Source organism: Ochotona curzoniae, unplaced genomic scaffold (genome assembly GCF_017591425.1).
Source record: "Ochotona curzoniae isolate NIBS_2020 unplaced genomic scaffold, NIBS_Ocur_1.0 patch266, whole genome shotgun sequence".
In the NCBI taxonomy this organism is placed as follows: Eukaryota; Metazoa; Chordata; class Mammalia; order Lagomorpha; family Ochotonidae; genus Ochotona; species Ochotona curzoniae.
In genome coordinates, this window is record NW_024466824.1 from 24386 (window position 1) to 43490 (window position 19105).

Below are 19105 nucleotides of genomic sequence, written 5' to 3' on the forward strand. Positions count from 1 at the left end.
TCTGGGTCTTGCTGGGGAAGAGGTTAGTGCACCTGAGCTGTGGGGAGAAACAATGGGCCTTGCTAGGAGTCCTGGTCTTCTGGCCTCATCCTGACTCTGAAACGGCCTTCTCTGAGCAGCCCCCTCCAAGTGGCAAAGCTGCATATATGCGTGGAAAGAATTGCAAGCACCGGGACATTTGTATGACTACAGGAAAGAAAAAGATAGGAACCTGATGTTTTAAAAAACTGTCCATGTCTCCAAAGATCAGAGAACTTTGCCCTTTGAGTGCAGCTACTGCTGCCTCTCTTGAAATCACAGCATCCACAGGCCATGTGTGTGCTCTGGCCTCAAAAGCTCCTTGCTGTTCCCTCGAAGGCCAGTGTCCTCCAGCTGAGACAACGTGCACCACCCCACCCCCTGACCCTAGTGCCAGCTGAAGCCACAGGATGTCCCAGATGAGCATAGCTCCTGGGAACTGGTCGCTTTCTCTGGGGAATCCTGGCAGGTCTGGAGCCACAACACCAGGGAGTGGGGGCAGGACTGCCCCAGCCTGACCTCACTTGAGGCTGGGCTGCTGGGTGTCTGCCCCCTGCTGCTGTGGCCGAGACAGCCCCCAGACACCGGCAGGGCAGGTGGCAATTATCCTTGGACACTGATTATACTGCAGGGCCGGCAGGGCCCCAAATAGCCCGGTAGCGTGGCCTGGCTGGCATGGGACATTGGGGGTGGGATGGGGGAAAAGGGACCAGCTGGGAAGGAAGGGGCAGGCCTGGTTGAGGGGCAGGTGGAGAGGGGGTGGTAGTTGGTGGATGAGCCAGGAAAAGACTGCAGGGCTGGAGGGTTCAAGGCTAAAGGCTCTGCTTCCTGGGCAGTAAGATAGGGGCCAGCTTCCACAGCAGCTGCCATCTCAGACTCTTGGGAAGAAGTTGGTATTCAGCATGCATGAGGCAGGAGACCTCACTGCTGGGCAGGAGGGAAAGGAGAGCCACTGAGGCCACTACCTCTGGACAGCTCAGGAGGGAACCCCCACAGACAGTGCATGATGCGGGGAAAGGGACAGGGGTGGCGCCAGGGGGTGACCAGCCCTTCTCCCAGCCTCAGCCATCTCTGATCGTGCACTGGTTTCCCTCCCCGCGCAGCGTCCTCTTCCACCAGATGTAAGCCAAGCAAACTGCTGGGGCCACAGCCTTTTAAATGGGGTCCTGTTAAGAAGACTGTCCTTGGGCCTGGCGCCGTAACCTAGCGGCTAAATCCTTGCCTTGCAACCACCAGCATCCCATAGGGGTGCTGGTTCTTGCCCAAGCTGCCCCACTTCCCATCGAGCTCCCTGCTGGTGGCCCGGGAAAGCAGTTGAGGATGGCCCAAAGCCTTGAGATCCTGCATTTACATGGGAAACTCAGAAGATACTTCAGGCTCCTGATCACCGATTGGCTTAGCTCTGGTGTTTGCAAACACTCGGGGAGTAAAACAGTGGATGGAAGACCTTTCTATAAAGTCAGCCTTTCCAATAGAAAATAAGCAAATCTTGATGCTTTTGGCCTAGTGGGATAAGCTTCCTCCTGTAACAGTTGAAGTCATAGCTACTCCACTTCCAATCCAGCTTCCTGCTAATGCAGCAGAGGGTGACCCAAGTGCTTGGGCCCCTACACCCATGTGGGAGACCCAGAAGAAGCTCCTGGCTTCCAATTTCAGACTGCTATCAATCTGGGGCATGAACCAGCAGATGGAAGCTCTCTATCTATAGATCTGATTTCCAAGTAAATGAACACGTGAACATGAAAAGGCTATTCTTAGGGCAGTGAGATCTTCCCTTTGTAACCACTTACTTCCCTGCTACCAGACTCTGTTTTGTCCTGGGCCTTGGTTCCCTGACATCAGGAAGGGCTTGAGATGGGCAGGGCTGTCACCTTTCCTGGCTAAAATCAAGGGTGATGATGGGGACAGTCCAGCATCTCAAGCATGTGGCAGGGCTCAGTGGGCCGGCTCTTCTTATACCCCTGACTTGGCATCACCCAGCCATGTAGCTGGGAGCAAAATAGCTGAGAGTTACTGGGGCAAGACAGAGAGGGGAATGAGGTCCTCTCACCAGGACCCCAGTTTCCTCCTTGTGTCAGCGGGTCTACCACTGCACACACTCCAAGAGTCTGTATCCACAGTAGCTTCCTCTCCCACTGGCTGCACCAACAGCGCAGAGGTTGCTTCCACAGGACACGGTGGGGGGGGGCAGAAACCTGACTTCCTGGAGGCCTGTGACGAAGGACAATCACAGCAACCCAGGTGGCTGAGGTCTGTGCTCCTGCTCTCGACCCCCTGGACCCAGCACCCATCTGGAAGCACCTTCTCCAAAGCTATATGCCAGCTCCTTGGACCAGGTCAGAGAGGAAGGCTGCCGGTGGCTCCCAACCACCTTCTCCCAGCAACTCTGCTAATCCAAATAAGATAGGGAAGAGGCAGTGGGAGGAAATGATAGTTTCATGGTTATTTTCAGAAAGGAAACAAAAAAAAATGCAAACAGGAGCACACCCTGCATTTTGGTACAAAATCTAGGAGTCTCAGGGAAAAGAACCCACAGTTCTTCCTTCTTTGCGTCCTCTCGCCAGATGCTGGGGAGGGGCTGCCCAGGCTGTGGGGGCTTTGGGCTGCTTTTCAAGCAGGGAAGGGGTAACGAGGAGTCTTGGGAAGCAGGTGTTTTCTTGAGGGAGAGGGGAGGTTGGAGTGGGGGAAGGCAGCAGAGACCCTTGCCACCAAGGCCGGCCTGGGGAAGCCAAGGCATGTTCCTTTTGGGGCAGACAGGAGCCCACCCTTTTAGGAGCGGAGGAGCTAGGGACAGGGTGGGGGAGTGAGCGGGGAGCTGGGAGACTCTGGAGCTGGTGCTGCGAGCCTGAGCAGGATTGGTGGGCCGGGAGGGTGTGTTCCAGGGAGAGCACAGTGTGGGGAGAGGAGCTGTGAGGAGGAGGGAAGGCAGCAGCGGGTGCTGGGGGTGCTGTGCTCGTGGGAGAAGGGAGGAGGGCTTCTGTGTGCATGGGAGTGCAGGAGGTGTGCTCGGATGGGAGATGCCAGGCGCGCAGAGGAGTCACCACCCCCTGTTCCCCCTTTCCTTGGCAATTCTCGCTAGGTAGATGCCAGGCAGAGCATGCCTTCCTAGCCCCTCAAGGAACCCAACTTTGAGCTGTAACTCCTGGGTTTCTCCCCCTAGCAGAGAAGTGGGGAGAAGGGCAGCCTGGACTTGTAGACTTGGTTGGGGGGGGGTCACACTGGCTGAGACTCCTCCAAGCAAGCTGAGAAGTTTAAATGCTGGTAGATGAGGAATTATAAAAGTAAGAGAGAGAGAGAAAGAGAAAGTGAGAGAGAGAGAGCCAAGAATTAGCAGGCTTAAGAGAATTGGAAGAGGATCTTAGGAAATTTGTGGGACCTTGAGGCACGGTACGCGCTATCCTGCCCATTTGACAGATGTGTCACCCAAGTCCCTTGACCGGGTCCAGTTTCTGTGATCAGTGAGAGAGGGGGTGGCCGTGGGGAGCAAAGGCAGATGGGCTGTTAGGTGGTTTGGCTGGTAACCTAACACATCTTCAAGGGAGAGCAAACCAGGCTGAAGGCTGGGAAGGTTCCAGCTGAGGGCTGCCCATGGACCTTGGAGGTGACCTATGGGGAAGGGCTGGAACCATCCCTACCAGCTAGCTCAACCAGCCCTGCCCTAGGACCTGGGAGGCCTGGGGAGGGGATGGAGTCTGTGACTCAACTCACAGGACACAGGCTTGACCCAGAGGTGGTTGAGAAACCAGCATATGCTGTTCCGTAGCGGGGTGAGGGATGGAATACATGGCTGATGCCCCAGATAAGAGCCAGAGGCCAGAGGGTGTGCCGACAGGGAGGGGTGGCTGTTCCAGGCAGCTGCGGGAGGAATGGAAGGAAGGAGAGGCCGCTTTGGGGATGGAAAGAAGAAATTAAGTTCTTCCAGGATCTTCTGAGAGGCTCTCAGGGTGGATTTTCAAGCCAAGGAATGAAAAGCCTCAGTTCTGACCCGAGCACAGAGATGCCACAAGAGTCTTCCCGACCCCCGGGGCCCCATCAGCAGGATACTGGCTCCAGCTGGCCGACCCCAGGCCTCCCAGGCCTCGGACACAGAGTTGGTCTGTGCCTTGTGGGCCATGGCTCCATAGTTGCGGCATGGGGGTCAAGATGACACCCGAACCCGGGGGGACCTCAGTACATATCCCCTTCCACACCTATTTCAGGCAAATATAAGGGGGAAAAAAAGATCTAAACACACACTCTAGAGGCCAGTGCATAGTGGGTTAAGCCACCACTTAAGAAGTTGCCATCCCACAAGGATGCCAGTTTGAGTCCCAGCTGCTTCACTTCCCATCTGGCTCCCTACTAAATGTGCCTGGGGGAGCGGTGGAGAATGGCTCAGGCACCTGAGCTCTGCTCTGGATGAAGCTTCTGGGTTTTTTGACTTCAGCCTCACCCAGACCTTGCCATGTGGCCATCTGGGGAGTGAAGCAGTGGAAGGAAGACTCTCTCTCTCTCTCTCTCTCTCTCTCTCTCCCTCTTTCCCTCTCCTCTTCCCTCTTTCCCTCCCTTCTTCTTTCTGGAACTCTTACAAATAGAATCTTAAACAAACAAAACCAAGTAAAGAGCTTCACACATTCCAGGAAATACATATGGCTATAGATTATCATTACTCCAGGCCCAGGGCTGGACAACAGTAGAGTCCCACATAGCCATCTGACCTGCTCTCCATGGTCAGGAGAGGGCGGGGCTGGAGTTTGAGTTTGGGGGGTCCTGGTCCAGCCCCCAGCTGCGAATGGAGGAGTGAGCCTCCCTTACAGTGTGATGGCCCCAGGACTCCCAGGTATTGGGGGTCTGAAGTTGCCTGGGGGACTCTCTCTAAGGCCGCTGACTCCTCTGATGGCAATGTCAAGTCCAGGAGGGCATGAGGGTGCTGGGACTGAAGCCACTGTTGTGCTCTTTTTGGCTTTAGAAACCGGAGCTGCCCAAGAAGAGCAGGTGGGTGGGCTGGGAGAGGGCAAGGTGGAGGTATGAGGGAGGAGGCACCCATAAGAAAAGGACATGGGGTGCTTTCATCCCAGTTCACCCTCAGGGCATGCGCTGAGGCAGGGCAGGTGGAGGCCAGCTGTTGAGATGCTCTGTGGGGACCAATGTCAATCTGAGGCTGCATTTTCCAAGGCCCCCAACCTACCCCCTGCCCCTTCCCAGCCTTGGAGCCAGGAGAAGCCACCAGAACATGATATAGGATGTGTCATCTGTGCCGGGCAACCTCCACCCAGCCAGCTGGGCACACTCCAAAGACTCCAAGCTGCTCTGTTCTGGGGGCCTCTGGGTCACTGGGATTTTTTTTCTCCCCTCCAGGAGGAAGACAGGCGACTGAGTGCCACCCCATATCTTCCCCAGTCAGCCCTGAGCCACCAAGGGGGCATCCTAGGCCAGCCCCAGAGTCAGGAGCACAGCTCTTGGCACTCATGGTACCTGGGTTGAAGGCGGGGTGGTGAGGGTGGGGATCGATATTATTGGGGGGCCTGGGAGAGGCCTTTCTGGGATCCCCTAGGAGATTGCCCAGCTCCTTTACCTCCTCTGCCTGCCCACCCCGCTCCATCCTGCTCCCTCTAGACCATGGCTTAGGTGCCTTCCCCTGGGAGCCACCATTCCCATGACACTAGTCCTGACATGCAGCCAGCTGCGGTACCTGCCTCCCTGGATGGAAGGCAAACTTCCTGATTGGTCTCAGCACTGCCTGGCCCTTCCCCCTCCTCCCAGCCTCTGCCCAGTGCCCAGCAGGCTTGAACCAATGACATGCAAAGACATTTGGGGTGACAAAGTATCAGGGACAGACTGAAGGAAGCTTTGGGGGGGGAGGGAAACACAAACTGGAAAACCAGAAAAGTAAATAAAAACAAATTCCGGGGGAAGGGAAGCAAGAATTTTTTTTTTTCTTCAGTAATGAAACTACTTAACCATGGACGGAGACACTACAAGTGTAAGAAGGTGATGTTCATGGGGGTCACGAAGCCACACAGAGGAATGGGGGTGTTGCTTTTGGGGCTGAAAAGACAGACAGCTGGGGGCCAGGGAAAGGTGACTAGCCTATAGCCTGGCAGCCTGGGTGCAGGGTGCGGGTTGGGGTTCTGCCCTGGGCCTGTCATGCCATGGGGGACTTTCTCCTGAACATTAGCCTTCAGAGGTTTGTCTGCTGCTGCTTTTTATTATTATTATTATTTAAAAGATTTGTTAATTTTAAAGGCAGAGTTGCACAGAGAGAGAGACATGATAAAGGGATAGAGAGAGAGAGAGAGATAGGTCTTCATGTACTAGTTCATTCCCCAAATACACAAGACTGGCAGAACTGATGCTAGGAGCCTGGAAACTCCATCCACATGGAGTAGCAGGGACCCAAGCACTTGAGCCATTCTCCATGGCTTTCCCAGGTGCATTAGCAGGGAACTGGATTGGAAGCAGAGCAGTCAGGATCTGAGCCGGTACTCATATGGGATACTGGAGTCATGGGCTGAGGCTTAACCCGCTGTGTCTCAATGCCGGCCCGTCTGCCTCTTCTGGACGCTTTTACTGTCTAAAGAGGGATGCCAAGAGTCGGTCTCATGCTGCCTTCCACTGCTGTTGATGCTTTCCTCGATTCTCTCCAGCGGCCACTCTGGTCCCACCACCCTTTGCACAGTCCAACAACGCTGCCTGCTTAGGACCTTGGCACACGCTGTCCCTTCTGCCTGAATCTGCCCCTGGCCTGTCCCATCACTCTATGGATCTGTGCTCCAAAGGCCCCTTCATGGGAGGTCTCCTGGACCACCCAGGCATCACAGCAACCTCCCCTCTCTTCTTTATAACACAATGAGAGTGGGACACAACATACTCCAGTTTGTTTGTTGATGGGTAAAAAGGCTCACTGCTCTCCCCACTCCCCCTGTGCCTGGAAGCATGTGTTGCATGTGCCAAACCCTCACAACATATTTGCTAAACAAATGAAGCAATCACCTATGGTCTGGGGGCCCCAGCACCCAGACTCTGGATCTGACGTGGCGGTTCTGCCCTAACTGGCTCTGCCGGCGTGAACGACTCACAGACATAATCTGAACCAGGTGACTCTACATCTCTAGTGGGGGGTAGGGGGTGGAGATGTGGGGGTTCTCCCCCAAGGGGGATGGGATGAAGGGAGGGCCCTGAGCTCCATGGCTCTCCCATTGCCACTTACGCTGTCAACCTTTCCAACCGGCTCTCCATGGCTGGGAGCTGAGACTTGGCCTAAAGGCTTGAGGTGAAGGGCGGATGACTAAGCCTGGGAGGAAGGCAGAGCACTGGATGGGGTGCAACTGAGGCTGCTGCATTTTATTGAAATCCCTGATAAGGATCAGGAAGCAAGGCCACAGCCCAATGACACAGTCAGTAATCCTGCAGCTGATACAGGGTCAGGAAGGTGTTACCTCCACCCATCTTAGTGAGCGAGCGAGAATCAGCAAGACCTGGGTAGGGCCCAGGTGGTAGGCAACAATGAACCTCAGCTAGGGTCAGGTTCTTGTGCCCTTTGGAGGGTTGGGTTGGGGGGAGCCATGCCTGGCAGGCAGATCTCTGATGAGCAGAGACAAGGGTTGTACCATCTGGGTCTGCGTGGCTGCCCCAGTCCTTAGGGAAAGATGGAGACTCTGTTTTCCAGGTGTGTCGGAAAAATTGGGGAGAGGAGGGGAACAGGGCACAGGCAAGGAAGGTAAGAGGCTGACAGAGCAGGCGCCGGCAAGCCAGGCAGGCACCATCTGCGCGGCCTCATGTGAACCAGGCAGAGGCAGCAACAGAGCTGGGAGAAACACAGAACCCAAGCACCCAGGCTGCAGGATCGTGGCCCAGCAGAATCAGATCCAGGAGGGAGGCATGGGTCCCCAGCAGGCAGAGGGCCCCACGGGGAAGCCAGAGGAGTGGCTTGTTGGGGTTATCAAGCTGTCTGCTCCTCAGGCCTTGAGGCCCAAGTCAGCAACAGGAGGCTTACAGAAGGTGCCAGATGCTAGCAGCCTGGAGGCCCACTTCTGTCCTGGTCCATTAACCTGTCGTTTTGATAGGGACAGAACACTCTGGGTGCTTGGGCCCTCCTAAAGCACACACCAGTTTCAAATCATGGTGATCCCCTGATGGGGGTATGTCCCCAGCCTCAGGGCTGGCTGACCCCTGGTTTCCTCTAGCGAGTGAGTAGAGGGACAATTCATTGCCAGAAACTCAGTGGTGACCCCAGGGGACTGAAGTTGGCTGGAGATGGGTGATGGAGGCAGCCAGCTTGAAAGACCAGTTTCCTACAAAATTGGCAGGATCAATCAGAGGTTTGGGGGCAGCTACTGAGCCCTGCTCCTCTGCTCCCACCCCTGAACAACCAAAGGGAAGCAGAAAACTTGTAGAAGCAGGGATGCTTGAGATTGAGGTCACCCTAAGGCCCAGAGGGAGACTTCTTTACCCTGGACCTTTGGCACTGCGGAACCCAGGAAGCCCCATGTCCAGGAGGCCAGACCAGGAAGCAGCGAGGCTATGTTAAGGAGACTCTGTGCTGGTGTGTTGCCCACTGAGCCTAGGATGAAGGGCAGTCTTGTTGACACCCATGTGCAACTCTGTGGCCTTGTGGTAGCTGCCTTAGCCCTTGAGGAAGATGGCTAAGAAAATGTTTGCCACACTCACTGTCCTGCTTGCCAGAGGGGGAAGAATAAGGGCTTCTGCGTTGGCATCTCCTGGTGTTCAGAAGAGGTGGTGGTGGCAGAGAACAGCCCCAATTCCAGGCCAGGGGGCAAGTGGCAGTGCTCAAGGCAGGAAAGAGGCAGGACAGGTCCTGTCCTGTTTAGGGCATGAGCAAGGCAGAGAGAAAGCTTCAGCACATTGTATCGGCCCATGCCACCTTCTTGCATGGGCCTGTGAAAATGGCCAGTGATTGAAAATGTTACAGATGGAGTTGACAGAAGACACCAAGTACAAAGAGTGACAAAGTCTCAAGGGCTAGGATGCATGGCAAAGCCAGTGTGATCTGTAGCCTTGGGGACACTCAGAGTCCTCCAGCTTACCACAAGGCTTTCGTCAGCAGAAGGTAGGCTAGGGGAATCTGCCAGAGCCAGCTTACCACCCACCCACCTCTGCCCCTGGGTCTACGGGGGGCAAATTCTGCACCACAAACCATTGCCTCCTTCCTCCAAAGCCATCTTGCGATTCCTTTTTTCACATCCAGTGAACTCAGACACACTGATACACACCCATTGCCACCATCATAAAAAAACACTCCTGGCCTCTGTTTCTCTCCAAGTATCCCATTCATTCCCAAGCCCAGGGCAATAGGTACAAATTTGAAAAGTCCTAATTTCAGTACACTACTACTAAGGTGTAGGGTACACTGAAGTGTGAGTGCGGTGTCCTTTGGCTCACCTGCCAAGTACCTAGGGGATGACTTGGAAAGAACTGTTCCCCTCCCCCCGACTTTTCTGCCTTACTTAATGCGGGACTTTTTGTTGGCAAAGCCACCATGTATTCCTTCTCACGCCCCCTCCTCCACAGGCTCCCTGCTTCATCCCTAAGTTTCAGGGTTGAGTCTCCTCTCCCCATGCTTACAAAACCCTGGGCAGGTTGGGTAGCTGGGGTGATGCTATCTGGGCCAACCTTATCTAGCTACAAAATATGAATCAGTGATTACACCACCCGGGGCTGGTGCCAGCCAGGCGGACTGCCATATTGCCAAGTAACCCAGTGGTTGGACCAGGTTGGGTTGAGTAACAGCCACCAATGGAGAGTGAGTTTGTTAATCACGCAGCTGTAGTAGGCTGTTGACGAGTCTACTTCTGGAGGCCTGGTCTGATTGGAGAAGGCACAGGTGGGGCTGGGTACTAACCATGAAGACACCCAGTGATGCTATCTTCCCTGATAATATTCCACTTGAAAACACAGAAGACACCTGGAAGGAAACATCCAGGCAGGTTGGCAAGGAGACGGATGACCCGCCAGCCACTGGGGTTCTCCCACCATCTTGGACTCCCTGTTTAAACAAAGAAGGCTGCTTTGCTGTGGCTCCATTAAAAGCTGTCATTTGGGCATTTGTAGTTCCATGTGGTGAGCCAAAGGCAGTCAAGATGGCAGCCAGCACTCTCCTATTGTGTGGGAGCACACACACACACACACACACACACACACACACAACACACACACATTCTCCTCACTTCTCCCCCTTCAAAAGTGTTCTTTTCCAAGGCCATTGCCCACCTTCCCATCTGACTCTGGCCTGGGCTTCTCAGTAACCACAATCCATATGACTACCCCCACCTCCCCACCCTCTCTCCATGGTGTTCATGGTGGGCAAGCCCTGGGGTAGCAAGGATAATTTCTGAACATGACCCAAAGTTGTTATAACTTTGTGACCGGCCTGGTCAAAACACCCATGGGGACTGAGGAATGTCACCTGCCAGCCCCCCACTTGGTGCCCTATTGCCCCAACTTGGGGCTCTCTCTGACCCACGTCCTGTTGCTCGGGGAGGCAGTTCACAGGCAAAACACATAACCAAGATGTCAAGATGGGGTTTCTCAATCATTCCTTACAGGGATGAGGAATTCTAAAGACTCCAGAGAATGAGGCCAGGGATGTGGGATGCAGTTGTTACTGCCAGCAATACAGGTACTCAAGAGAAATGGAGAAAACGTGAGGGCTAGTCAGTTGAGGTGGTATAGGATGGTGGAGTGTTCTGGGGTTAGGGCAAGGAGTGTGTCCACATGGAAAATAGAAATCACCCAATGTGACCCTTCTCCACGTGCTTCCCCTAGCGTCTTATGTCTTTTTCTTCCCTTCAGACACCAGAGCGCCTTGGGTTGTTCCAAAGATCCATCTTTCCCCCACTTCGGGCCAGGCAGTTAATGAGCGAGGCTGGGAAGACTCCTATCCAAGTGGGATTAGGGCCATAGAACTTGAAAACCCGACTCTTTTTCTCCCCTCCACCCCCAATTATCTGACCACAAAAGAGCTGCCAATCTTGTTGGTTATCTTGCCAATCTTAAAGAACCCCTGTCAAGTCTGCACCTGCTTTTTTTTTTTTCCAGGCTTCAAAAGCTTTAGTTAAGAAAACTACTGTGCAAGGTTCTCCAGGAGCCTGTTTTTGGGGTTCCTGAAGACGGTCAGAGGAGCCCAGGTCACCAACCGGACAGCCCCTCCCTTCTTCACTCTCCCCACCCTTGTCCAAATACCCACTGGGAAACTAGGTTTCCCAAGACACCAGTTGCCTGCCCCGACACCCACGAGTTTACCTAACCCGTTCCCTTCATCCTTCTGGCGGTTTCAAGCCCCACAAGGGGTGAAGGTGACTCTGCCTGTCTTTGGACTAGACAAAGAAATACTGCAAGACAGATCTGCCATGCCATACAACCCACACACAATGGTGACCGGGATCCCAGCATCACCAGCTTCCATGCTTCCACTCATTTTACAGAGCAAGAACGGCTAAAGCAAAGCAGAACAACCTATCCAACAGAGCACCGATAACAAAAGGAAGCAAAAAAAACCAGGCCAGACTTTATGCCATGAAAACGAGGAAGGATCAAAGAAGGAGAGTTGATAGTCCGGCTGATTGTCAGCAAACAGAATATATTTACTGTTTCGGCATTTGCTCACAGTGCAAATGGCACGACATTACACCATTTCAAGATTTCATTTTTAAAAATGCTGTTTCCAGGAACTATATCGGCATAACAATGTGACAAAAGAGCAAATGAAATGTTGGTGAAGAATTTCACCTTTTCACAATATCAAGCATAGTTTTTTTTTTTAACCTTAGTATAAGGTACTATAAATCCAAGAAATAAAAACATCCACAAAATATATTACATCTGGTTTGTCTTTTTCTAAGTACTCAACTTTATACAAAAGTCTTTCAAAAAATATCATTCCTCATAGGTTTTCCTGTTTAAAACCTGATTTTTTTTTTCTTTCAGTTCACATAAGTTAGAGTGCATTTTCTCTCATGGGTTTTTTTCTTTTTTTTTTTAAAACATGCAGACATATAAAAAAATCTGAATAGCACAACCTTTTGGCAACAAAGTTATTTTTCTCATAGTTTAGCTTAAATGTCTGAGAACAGTTTTATTAAAACAAAGGAAAACTCAGTCGTCATGCAGTGACATGCATATCCCGGAAGGAGCCAGGAAAAAAATATTAAAAGGAAATTTGATTCCTCCTTCCAGCTTTGAAGTCACCAAAAATTGATGTTTGGTAATAGTCATCACATTAGAAAAAGTAGTCAGCAAAATACTGTCTCTGCAATGAAAGACTTCACCTTTCTGCTGGAAAAAAAAAAGGAAAAATAAACAGAAAAAAAAAAACAACAAAACCACGGGCCCTCCTGGCAAACTTCATCTCCTTCACCCTTCTGTGAAAAAGTCCCAGTACCTGGAAACACACAACCCCTCCCTACTCTTTGATCTGCTCCCCTCTAGGCGCTAGCATCCTTTTGGTATTATTTGTCCACCCCTCCCAAAAAAGTGATTTTCCTTGCTTAAAAAAAAAAAAAGTGGGACACGCATAAAGTGACTTTAAAGACAGACATTCTGTAAACGCAGATTTTTGCTCCTCTCTGGGTGGTTTAGTGATCATAGGAGAGTCAGTAATACATTCAGTGGGAAATCTGCTAGGAGGCCACGGCAGGGGGTAGGGGGGCACCTTCCCTGCCACTCCCCTTCCAAACAGCCACCCTGGGCAGGCAGCCGGGAAGGGGAGGGTACCCGAGAAGGCACAAGGAGGTAGGGCAGGGAGAAGGCCTAACACCAGCCTGGGACAGATACACCTCATTCCTCAACCTGGGTGATTGCAAACAAATAATACAAATTAAAAAAAAAAAAATACTCCCTGTCCCTAGGAGGGACACTTGGAGATCGAGGTGCGTTTATAATATTCCCCCAAACACGTGTAGCTCTCAGCTCAGCAGTTCCAAGTCTCCTAAGAAAGAAACCCTTTAAAGCTGTAGACGCCTACAGTGCACTGCACCGGACGCCCAAGTACCTTAGAGATTTCATTTTTGCTGGGAATTATCCAGACCGTGTGCTATCCACACACACACACACACACACACAAACACACATATCCATGCGCGTGTGCACACGCACGCACGCACGCCCCACAGACTTAACTTCTACCTGTGGTGTCGGCGATGACCCAGGAAGTACCAAGAGAGCTTCTCCTTCCTCATGATTGGCGGGAAGGATAAATGGACCTGCATGCTTAGGTGCGGCCTGCGAGGGAAAGCGCACGGAAAACCAGAGTCTCCGAAGCGGCGGCCGTGGCCTTCAAGACCTGATGGCAAACCCATCTCCTCCAGCCACGTGCAGGCCCCAACGCCTGGGACACTTGAGGTTGCAGAGCGAAGGAAGAGTTTAGGGTAGACACAGCTCAAGTTCAGCTCCAGAGTCTCACGCACACGTACGCACGCGCAACACACACGTCCCGCACCCACCCCCTTTCGCAGCACACACACACACACACACATGCGAGCACGCACACACCCCGCACGCGGCCGCGCGCGCGCGTGCGCCGGGTAACCTGCTCCGCGCTTTGGTGCGCTCCGTACTCCCTCACCCCACCCTGGCGGGTCGTCGAAGGGCGGGGCGGGGAAGGGGAAACGGAAGGAGACGCGGGGCAAACAGTGAGGTGCGAGGGTCGAGAGGGGTTCCCACCTTCAGTCCTTGGCATGGCCCCTTGGCCCCTGGATCGAGACGATCCGAACGGAACAAAGCGGGCTAGACGCCACCTTTCCGCCCCCGTGCCTTGGCTAAGGAGCCGCGAGGGGAGGCGAGGAGTGGCGCGGTACTGATGGCCAGGAAAAGACGGCTCTAGCCCCGGCCTCCGACCTCGCAGGTCGGTGTCAAAGGTTGGGGACTGGCGTGCGCGCACGCGCGTACACGTGTGTGTGGAGGAAGGGGGTGTCGAAGGGGAACCAGGGGCCGCACGTCCATGGAGCGGGCCAGGGCGCGGCCCCTGCGCCTGCGTGGTTGGCTTTCCCCGCTGCTTTTCAAGCGAACAGCCGGGAGGCACTGGAAGGGTTCAAGTGGGGATCCGGGGGCCCGAACCTCAGGCGCAGGTGGTGACCACAGGGGCCAGGGATACGGGGGGCGCCGCAGAGGCCGAGGGCGCCCCGCCTTTCTCCGCCTTCTTCTCTTTTTGCTTGAGGTGAATCTTGGCGTGGCGCTTGCGCTCGTCGCTGCGCGCAAACTTGCGCCCGCAGAACTCGCAGGCAAAGGGCTTCTCGCCCGTGTGCGTGCGGATGTGCGTGGTGAGGTGGTCGCTGCGACTGAAGCTCCTCATGCAGATCCGGCATTGGAAGGGCTTGTGGCCAGTGTGGATGCGCAGGTGCCGAGTCAGCTCGTCTGAGCGGCTGAAACGGCGGTCGCAGCCCTCGGCCGGGCAGGCGTGCGGCCGCTCGTGGAGCGGGGTCTTGCTCGGCCGGTTGGGGTACTTGCGGGGCCGGATGGGCTTGAGCGTGAGTGGTGGCTGCGGCAGGCTGCCGAAGCCCGGGTGGATCTGCTTGTCTTTGAATGCCTTGATGGTCTCCAAGGGAGTGATGGGGGGCGGGTTGACGCGGATGGGGTCCATGGCCTGGAAGGGCTTGTGCTCCGGAATGGAGCCCATGTCGTTGGGGTGGTGGTACAGGTTGTAGTCAGGAATCATAGGAAAGAGATTGCTGTCCAAAGCGGGCTTGGCCGACTGGTAATCCTGTGGGGAGTAGGCGAGCCCTGGGTTACCCTGGGGGTCGTGGAAAGATACTGGTTCCGAGTAGAGGTCGCCACAGTTGGAATAGGGGGGCAACGCCGGGTACATAGCCTCCACGTCTCCCTGCGGCGGCTGCACCAGGCTGGTTGTAGACGTCTGCGTGCTGAGCGCCCCCGAGGCTGGGGGCACCCCCAAGATGCCGGCGCTCATGAGGCTGATGATATTGTCCTGGCACCAGTTGGAAGGGGAGTCAAAGGCGAACTTTCCCAAGTAGGTCACGGTCTTGTTGCCGGGGGCTGGCTGGAAGGAGCTGGAGTAAGAGAGTTCGGGGTTGGGCTTCTCGTTGGCCAGACCGATGTCCATCACATTCTCTGCGGAGAGCAGGGAAGAGAAGGCGGGCGTGAGTGAGGCCGAGCCGGCTGCCGGCCGCAGCGCCCAGGTCCTGGCCCAGGTGCCGAGGGCGCGGCCGGGCGGAGTGCGCAGCGCATGGGGTCAGAGAAGAGCGCGCTGTGCCCCGGCGCAATGCGGGCGGCGCCGCACTCCCAAGCGCAACCTGGATACGGCACAAAATACTACGGATCGGGGTGTGGAACGGCTGCGGCACACACACGGCACACGCTGCGCACACACTCACGTACCACACACACAGAGAAACACACGCGCGCGCGCGCGCGCTCCGCAAGCATTGTTGTTCTTCCCGAGGTGGGGCGGGCAGGTAGCTGCAGCCACAGGTAGTTTCAGACCCGAAGCGCGCCGGGCTCTGGCTCTCCAGTGCGCACAACTCGGCCTCTCTCCACGGCCCCAGTCCGCGCGCCTTCTTCCCCGCCCCGGAGAGGCCGTCCCCTCCGCCCCCCACTATGCGTGCTGCGCTGGGGTCGCCAACCCCGAGCGCTCCGACGCTTTGTCCTCCGAGAGTAAAAGGGTACCGCCCGCCAAGGGAGCTTTCCCATATCCACCCCGCACCCCCACCTACCCCGCAAAGCCCCAGCCTCAGCCTCCTCTGAGCCTGAAGGAGATTTCAGCTCCTGCTGGAGGGGTGGTGTGTGTGTGTGTGTGTGCGTGTGTGTGTTGGGGGGGTGGGGAAAGCCCCGGCCCCAGCTAAAGAGAGAGGGCAGAGCGGCGAAAAACCGGCCCGCGCAAGCTCTCCGGGCCTCAGGATCACCCCCCAACTCCACCCCCGGGGACGACCCGCAGGTGGGCCTCCCCCTCCTTCTCTCCCCCGCCGCAGGCCCCACACCCCCACGGCTGTGCTGAACGCCCCGGAAAGGCAGCGTCGCAGTACCTCTCCCACCGCGGGGACTCCACGCCGCACATGGCTCCATCCCGGGTGGGAGGCTGAGGGAGTAAGGGGGAGGGGGGAGAGCGCGGGTGAAAAAAGACGCCCGGCTCCTCCCGGAAAAAGGGGCGACGGCACCACGCCTTGCACGCAGCCCCAGCGATCGTGCCCCCCGCGCGGGGAGGGAGAACCCGGAGCCACTCGAACCTCCCTCCCTCCCTGCCTTCCTTCTCTCCTCTGCCTCCCTCCGGTCGGCAGCTGCCCCCACCCGGGAGGACCGAAGCAGCTCCCGGTGGCGGTGGCGTCGCCAACCGAGTCTTCCCGATCGGAGAGGGTGGGAGGAGTGGGTGGGAAAAGCCGTTCGCCCCCTCCCCCGAAAATTCCCAGCGCGCTCCCCCACCTCTGCATCCATCCATCCATCCATCCGTGTGTCCGTCTCTCCAGCCAGCCCTGCAGCCCTCCGTCGTCAGCTCGCTCCTCGCTCGCTTGCTCGCTCGCTCCCTCCTGCTCCTCCTCCTCCTCCTCTTCCTCCCTGCCTACCCCGCCGCCTCCCCGCCGCCCTTACCTGTAGCCATCTGATTGTAATGGGCCACCGAGTCGCTGCTGCCGGAGAAGAGGTTGAGCGCGCTGGGGATCTCCTCGGGGTACAGATTGTCGGGCAGTTGGTTCAGCAAACTGCTCATGGTCACGGGCAGCTTCTCGGCGAGTTTGCCGGTCATAGCACTCCAGAGCCGCCGCAGCCGCCGCCGCCCGCTCCTAGCGCAGCTTCCAGGCCCGTGGCATCGGAGAGGCGATCGTGGTGCAGGGCAAAAGCATGCGGGAGGGAAAGTTCTGGGGGGAGGGGGTAGGGACTAGGGGAAGGGATGGGCCCAGGGAGGGGATCTTGGCTTTTTTGGGGGGGCAGTAAATTCTTTGTGGGGGGGCGGGAGAGCCTCAGTTGGTGCAGGCAGAGGCTGGTGGGTCCCCGGGGGTGGGGCGTGTGCGAGGGGTGGGGTAGGGGCTAGGCCTGGGGGGAGGCGATCTTGGCTTCAGGGGGTCGCACGCCGCCTCAGTACGGTCTCACAAACAGACGCGCGCCCTCGGCGCCCCCCCGCCCCACGATCCGCCGCCGCTGCCTCTGCCGCCGCTGCCACCACCGCCACAGCCACCGCCACCAGCACCACCACCACCACCACCACCAGCCCCGCCGCTTCCTAGCAAGCTCACTGCTGCCCAAAAGCTCCCAGCCAGGGAACTCCAGCAGCCTATTTATCCGAGCCCCGGGAAAGCTCCGTGACGTAGCTGCCCATATATGGACAGCCAGAGCCCGGCGGAGGGGCGCGACGTCACAATGGAAGCTCCTCACAATGGAACATTAGAAAGCAGGAAGCGGGCCGCAGCCGGCGTGCAGCGCCCGTACCGCTCGCCGCTGCTCGGAAAGGAAGAAGTAGAAGAACAAATAAAAAACCAAAAAACCCTAAAAACAAAAACAGGGAGACGGAGAAGGAGCCGAGAAGAGAAGGGAGCAAGATGTGCGAGCAGAGTGGAGAGCGCGCCGCGGCTGAGCGCCGCGAGTATTGCGCGTAGCGCGCGGCGCGGAGTCCAAACCCGGCCTTCAAGTGGGTGCTTTGGCCTGGAGATTCTGCGCTCATTGGGGAGCGGGGTACGGAGGGAAAGGCGAGGGCTGTTTGCAAGTGACCTCTAACACCTCTCTACTCCCCACTATCCTAGTCTGATCCCGTTCGCAGATGCCTGCTGGCTGCTTGGGGAACCGGAAAAGGCGCGCTCGGACCCTGTTCCCAGGAGCTCCCCCAGCCCCTCCGCATTCGGGACCCTTCCTACTCCAGACTGGGGAAAAAAGGAACTGGTCCCCAGAGACGAGGGGCTTCCAGAGTGTGGGTGCTTCTCGGTTCAGTGTCTGAAGAACTTTGGTAGGGACTTCATTCCTCTACATCGCCCCTCTCCTGGGCCTTGGATCCTGCGCTCACTCCCAGCTGAGTCCCCGGGCCGATGCAGGCTGTAGCCTCGTACGTCCCGGCTTGAGAATGTGCCATTTTGGCGTGCAGACTGAGTGAAGTTGGGGGCATGGAGAACACGTGTCGGGCACATCATCTCCTAACAGCTCCCAGGCAACCCCTCTGGCCACAGGATGGCAGGAGGACCCAGCGCGCCTGGGCACAGTCGCTGTGTGCCATTGCCTGCGAAGGGTCCGTCCCGGAGTTGCAAGCGGGAGGACTCAGAACCCACAGTTTGCATGCACGCCATCGCGACAGCCTGCCCTGGTCCCGACCTATAGCACTCGCCCGCCACAGGGCAGTCCTTACTGCCATCTGCCCCGGAGCCCCGCAGTTAAGCGCGGCTTGTATACCGACCCGGGGCGCAGTCACCTCCCCGCGCGCCGCAACGGGTTCCGGGGGTGGCTGCGTTCCGCGAGGCCTGCTCTCTAAGCGCGCGGGCGCGGCTGGGCCGCTACAGAGGGGGAGGAAAGCTCGGGAGCTTGGGGCTGCCACCCGAATCACACTGGCCTGGCGGGGGAGGATTCCCTCATCGTGGCCGCGTGGGCGCGGTGAGTCCCGCGTTCCTCCCCTCTCCACCCCCCCGCCGGCGAGTTGAAATTGCGGGGTTGGGGGAACGTGCATCCTTGGGGAGAGGGGAGAGTGGGAGTGTTGACAAGGAGGCAGAGCGGATCCCCGGGCCTAGCGCCGTGGGAGGGCCACGCAGGCCGGGGGACGCGTGGGAGGAACTCCCGAGCCGCACATCGTGCTGGGGTGGATGACAACCCCCGCTCCCTCCCCTCCTTTGCCACTCGCTTAGAGAGCCGGGGATGGGAGGACCGGCCTCCCCCGGATCTTCTCCAGTTCTCAGGAAAGAAGGGATTCCCGCCGCCCGCGAGCCCCGGTCCTCTCTCGCGCCAGGCTCCCCCACTCCTATCCCGGGGAGGCGCAACGCGCCCTCAGGCTCTTCTCCGCCCGCGCGGCGCGGGGAGGGAGCGCGCTGCAGCGGTCCCGGGCTCCGGCCGGAATCAGGGCATGCAGCGCCTTCCCGCCCCCGGCTGCGTCCCTGGGGGCGGAGGGGGGAGGGCGAGCGCCAGGTCGGGGGGCGTGGGCGGCGGTGTGAGCCGGGCTGGGTGCGGGAGGGGC

At 56.9% G+C, this 19105-nt stretch overlaps 1 protein-coding gene across 1 annotated transcript; it reads right to left on the reverse strand.

The window, feature by feature from the left end:
* Positions 1 to 13714: 13714 nt before the first annotated feature.
* Positions 13715 to 16793, reverse strand: LOC121166949 (early growth response protein 3). Its single transcript, XM_040996286.1, has 2 exons — positions 16552 to 16793; positions 13715 to 15081 (listed from the first exon to the last, which is right to left on the reverse strand). The coding sequence occupies exons 1-2, from the start codon at positions 16703 to 16705 to the stop codon at positions 14072 to 14074; spliced, it is 1164 nt and encodes a 387-aa protein (XP_040852220.1). The 5' UTR covers positions 16706 to 16793; the 3' UTR covers positions 13715 to 14071.
* Between the last annotated feature and the right edge of the window lie 2312 nt (positions 16794 to 19105).

Coding starts and splice junctions, on each gene's coding strand:
- LOC121166949 (XM_040996286.1), bottom strand. CDS start 16,705: ATGACCGGCAAACTCGCCGAGAAGCTGCCCGTGACCATGAGCAGTTTG. Junction 15,082..16,551: donor TTACAATCAGATGGCTACAG/GTAAGGGCGGCG, acceptor TGCTCTCCGCAG/AGAATGTGATGGACATCGGT.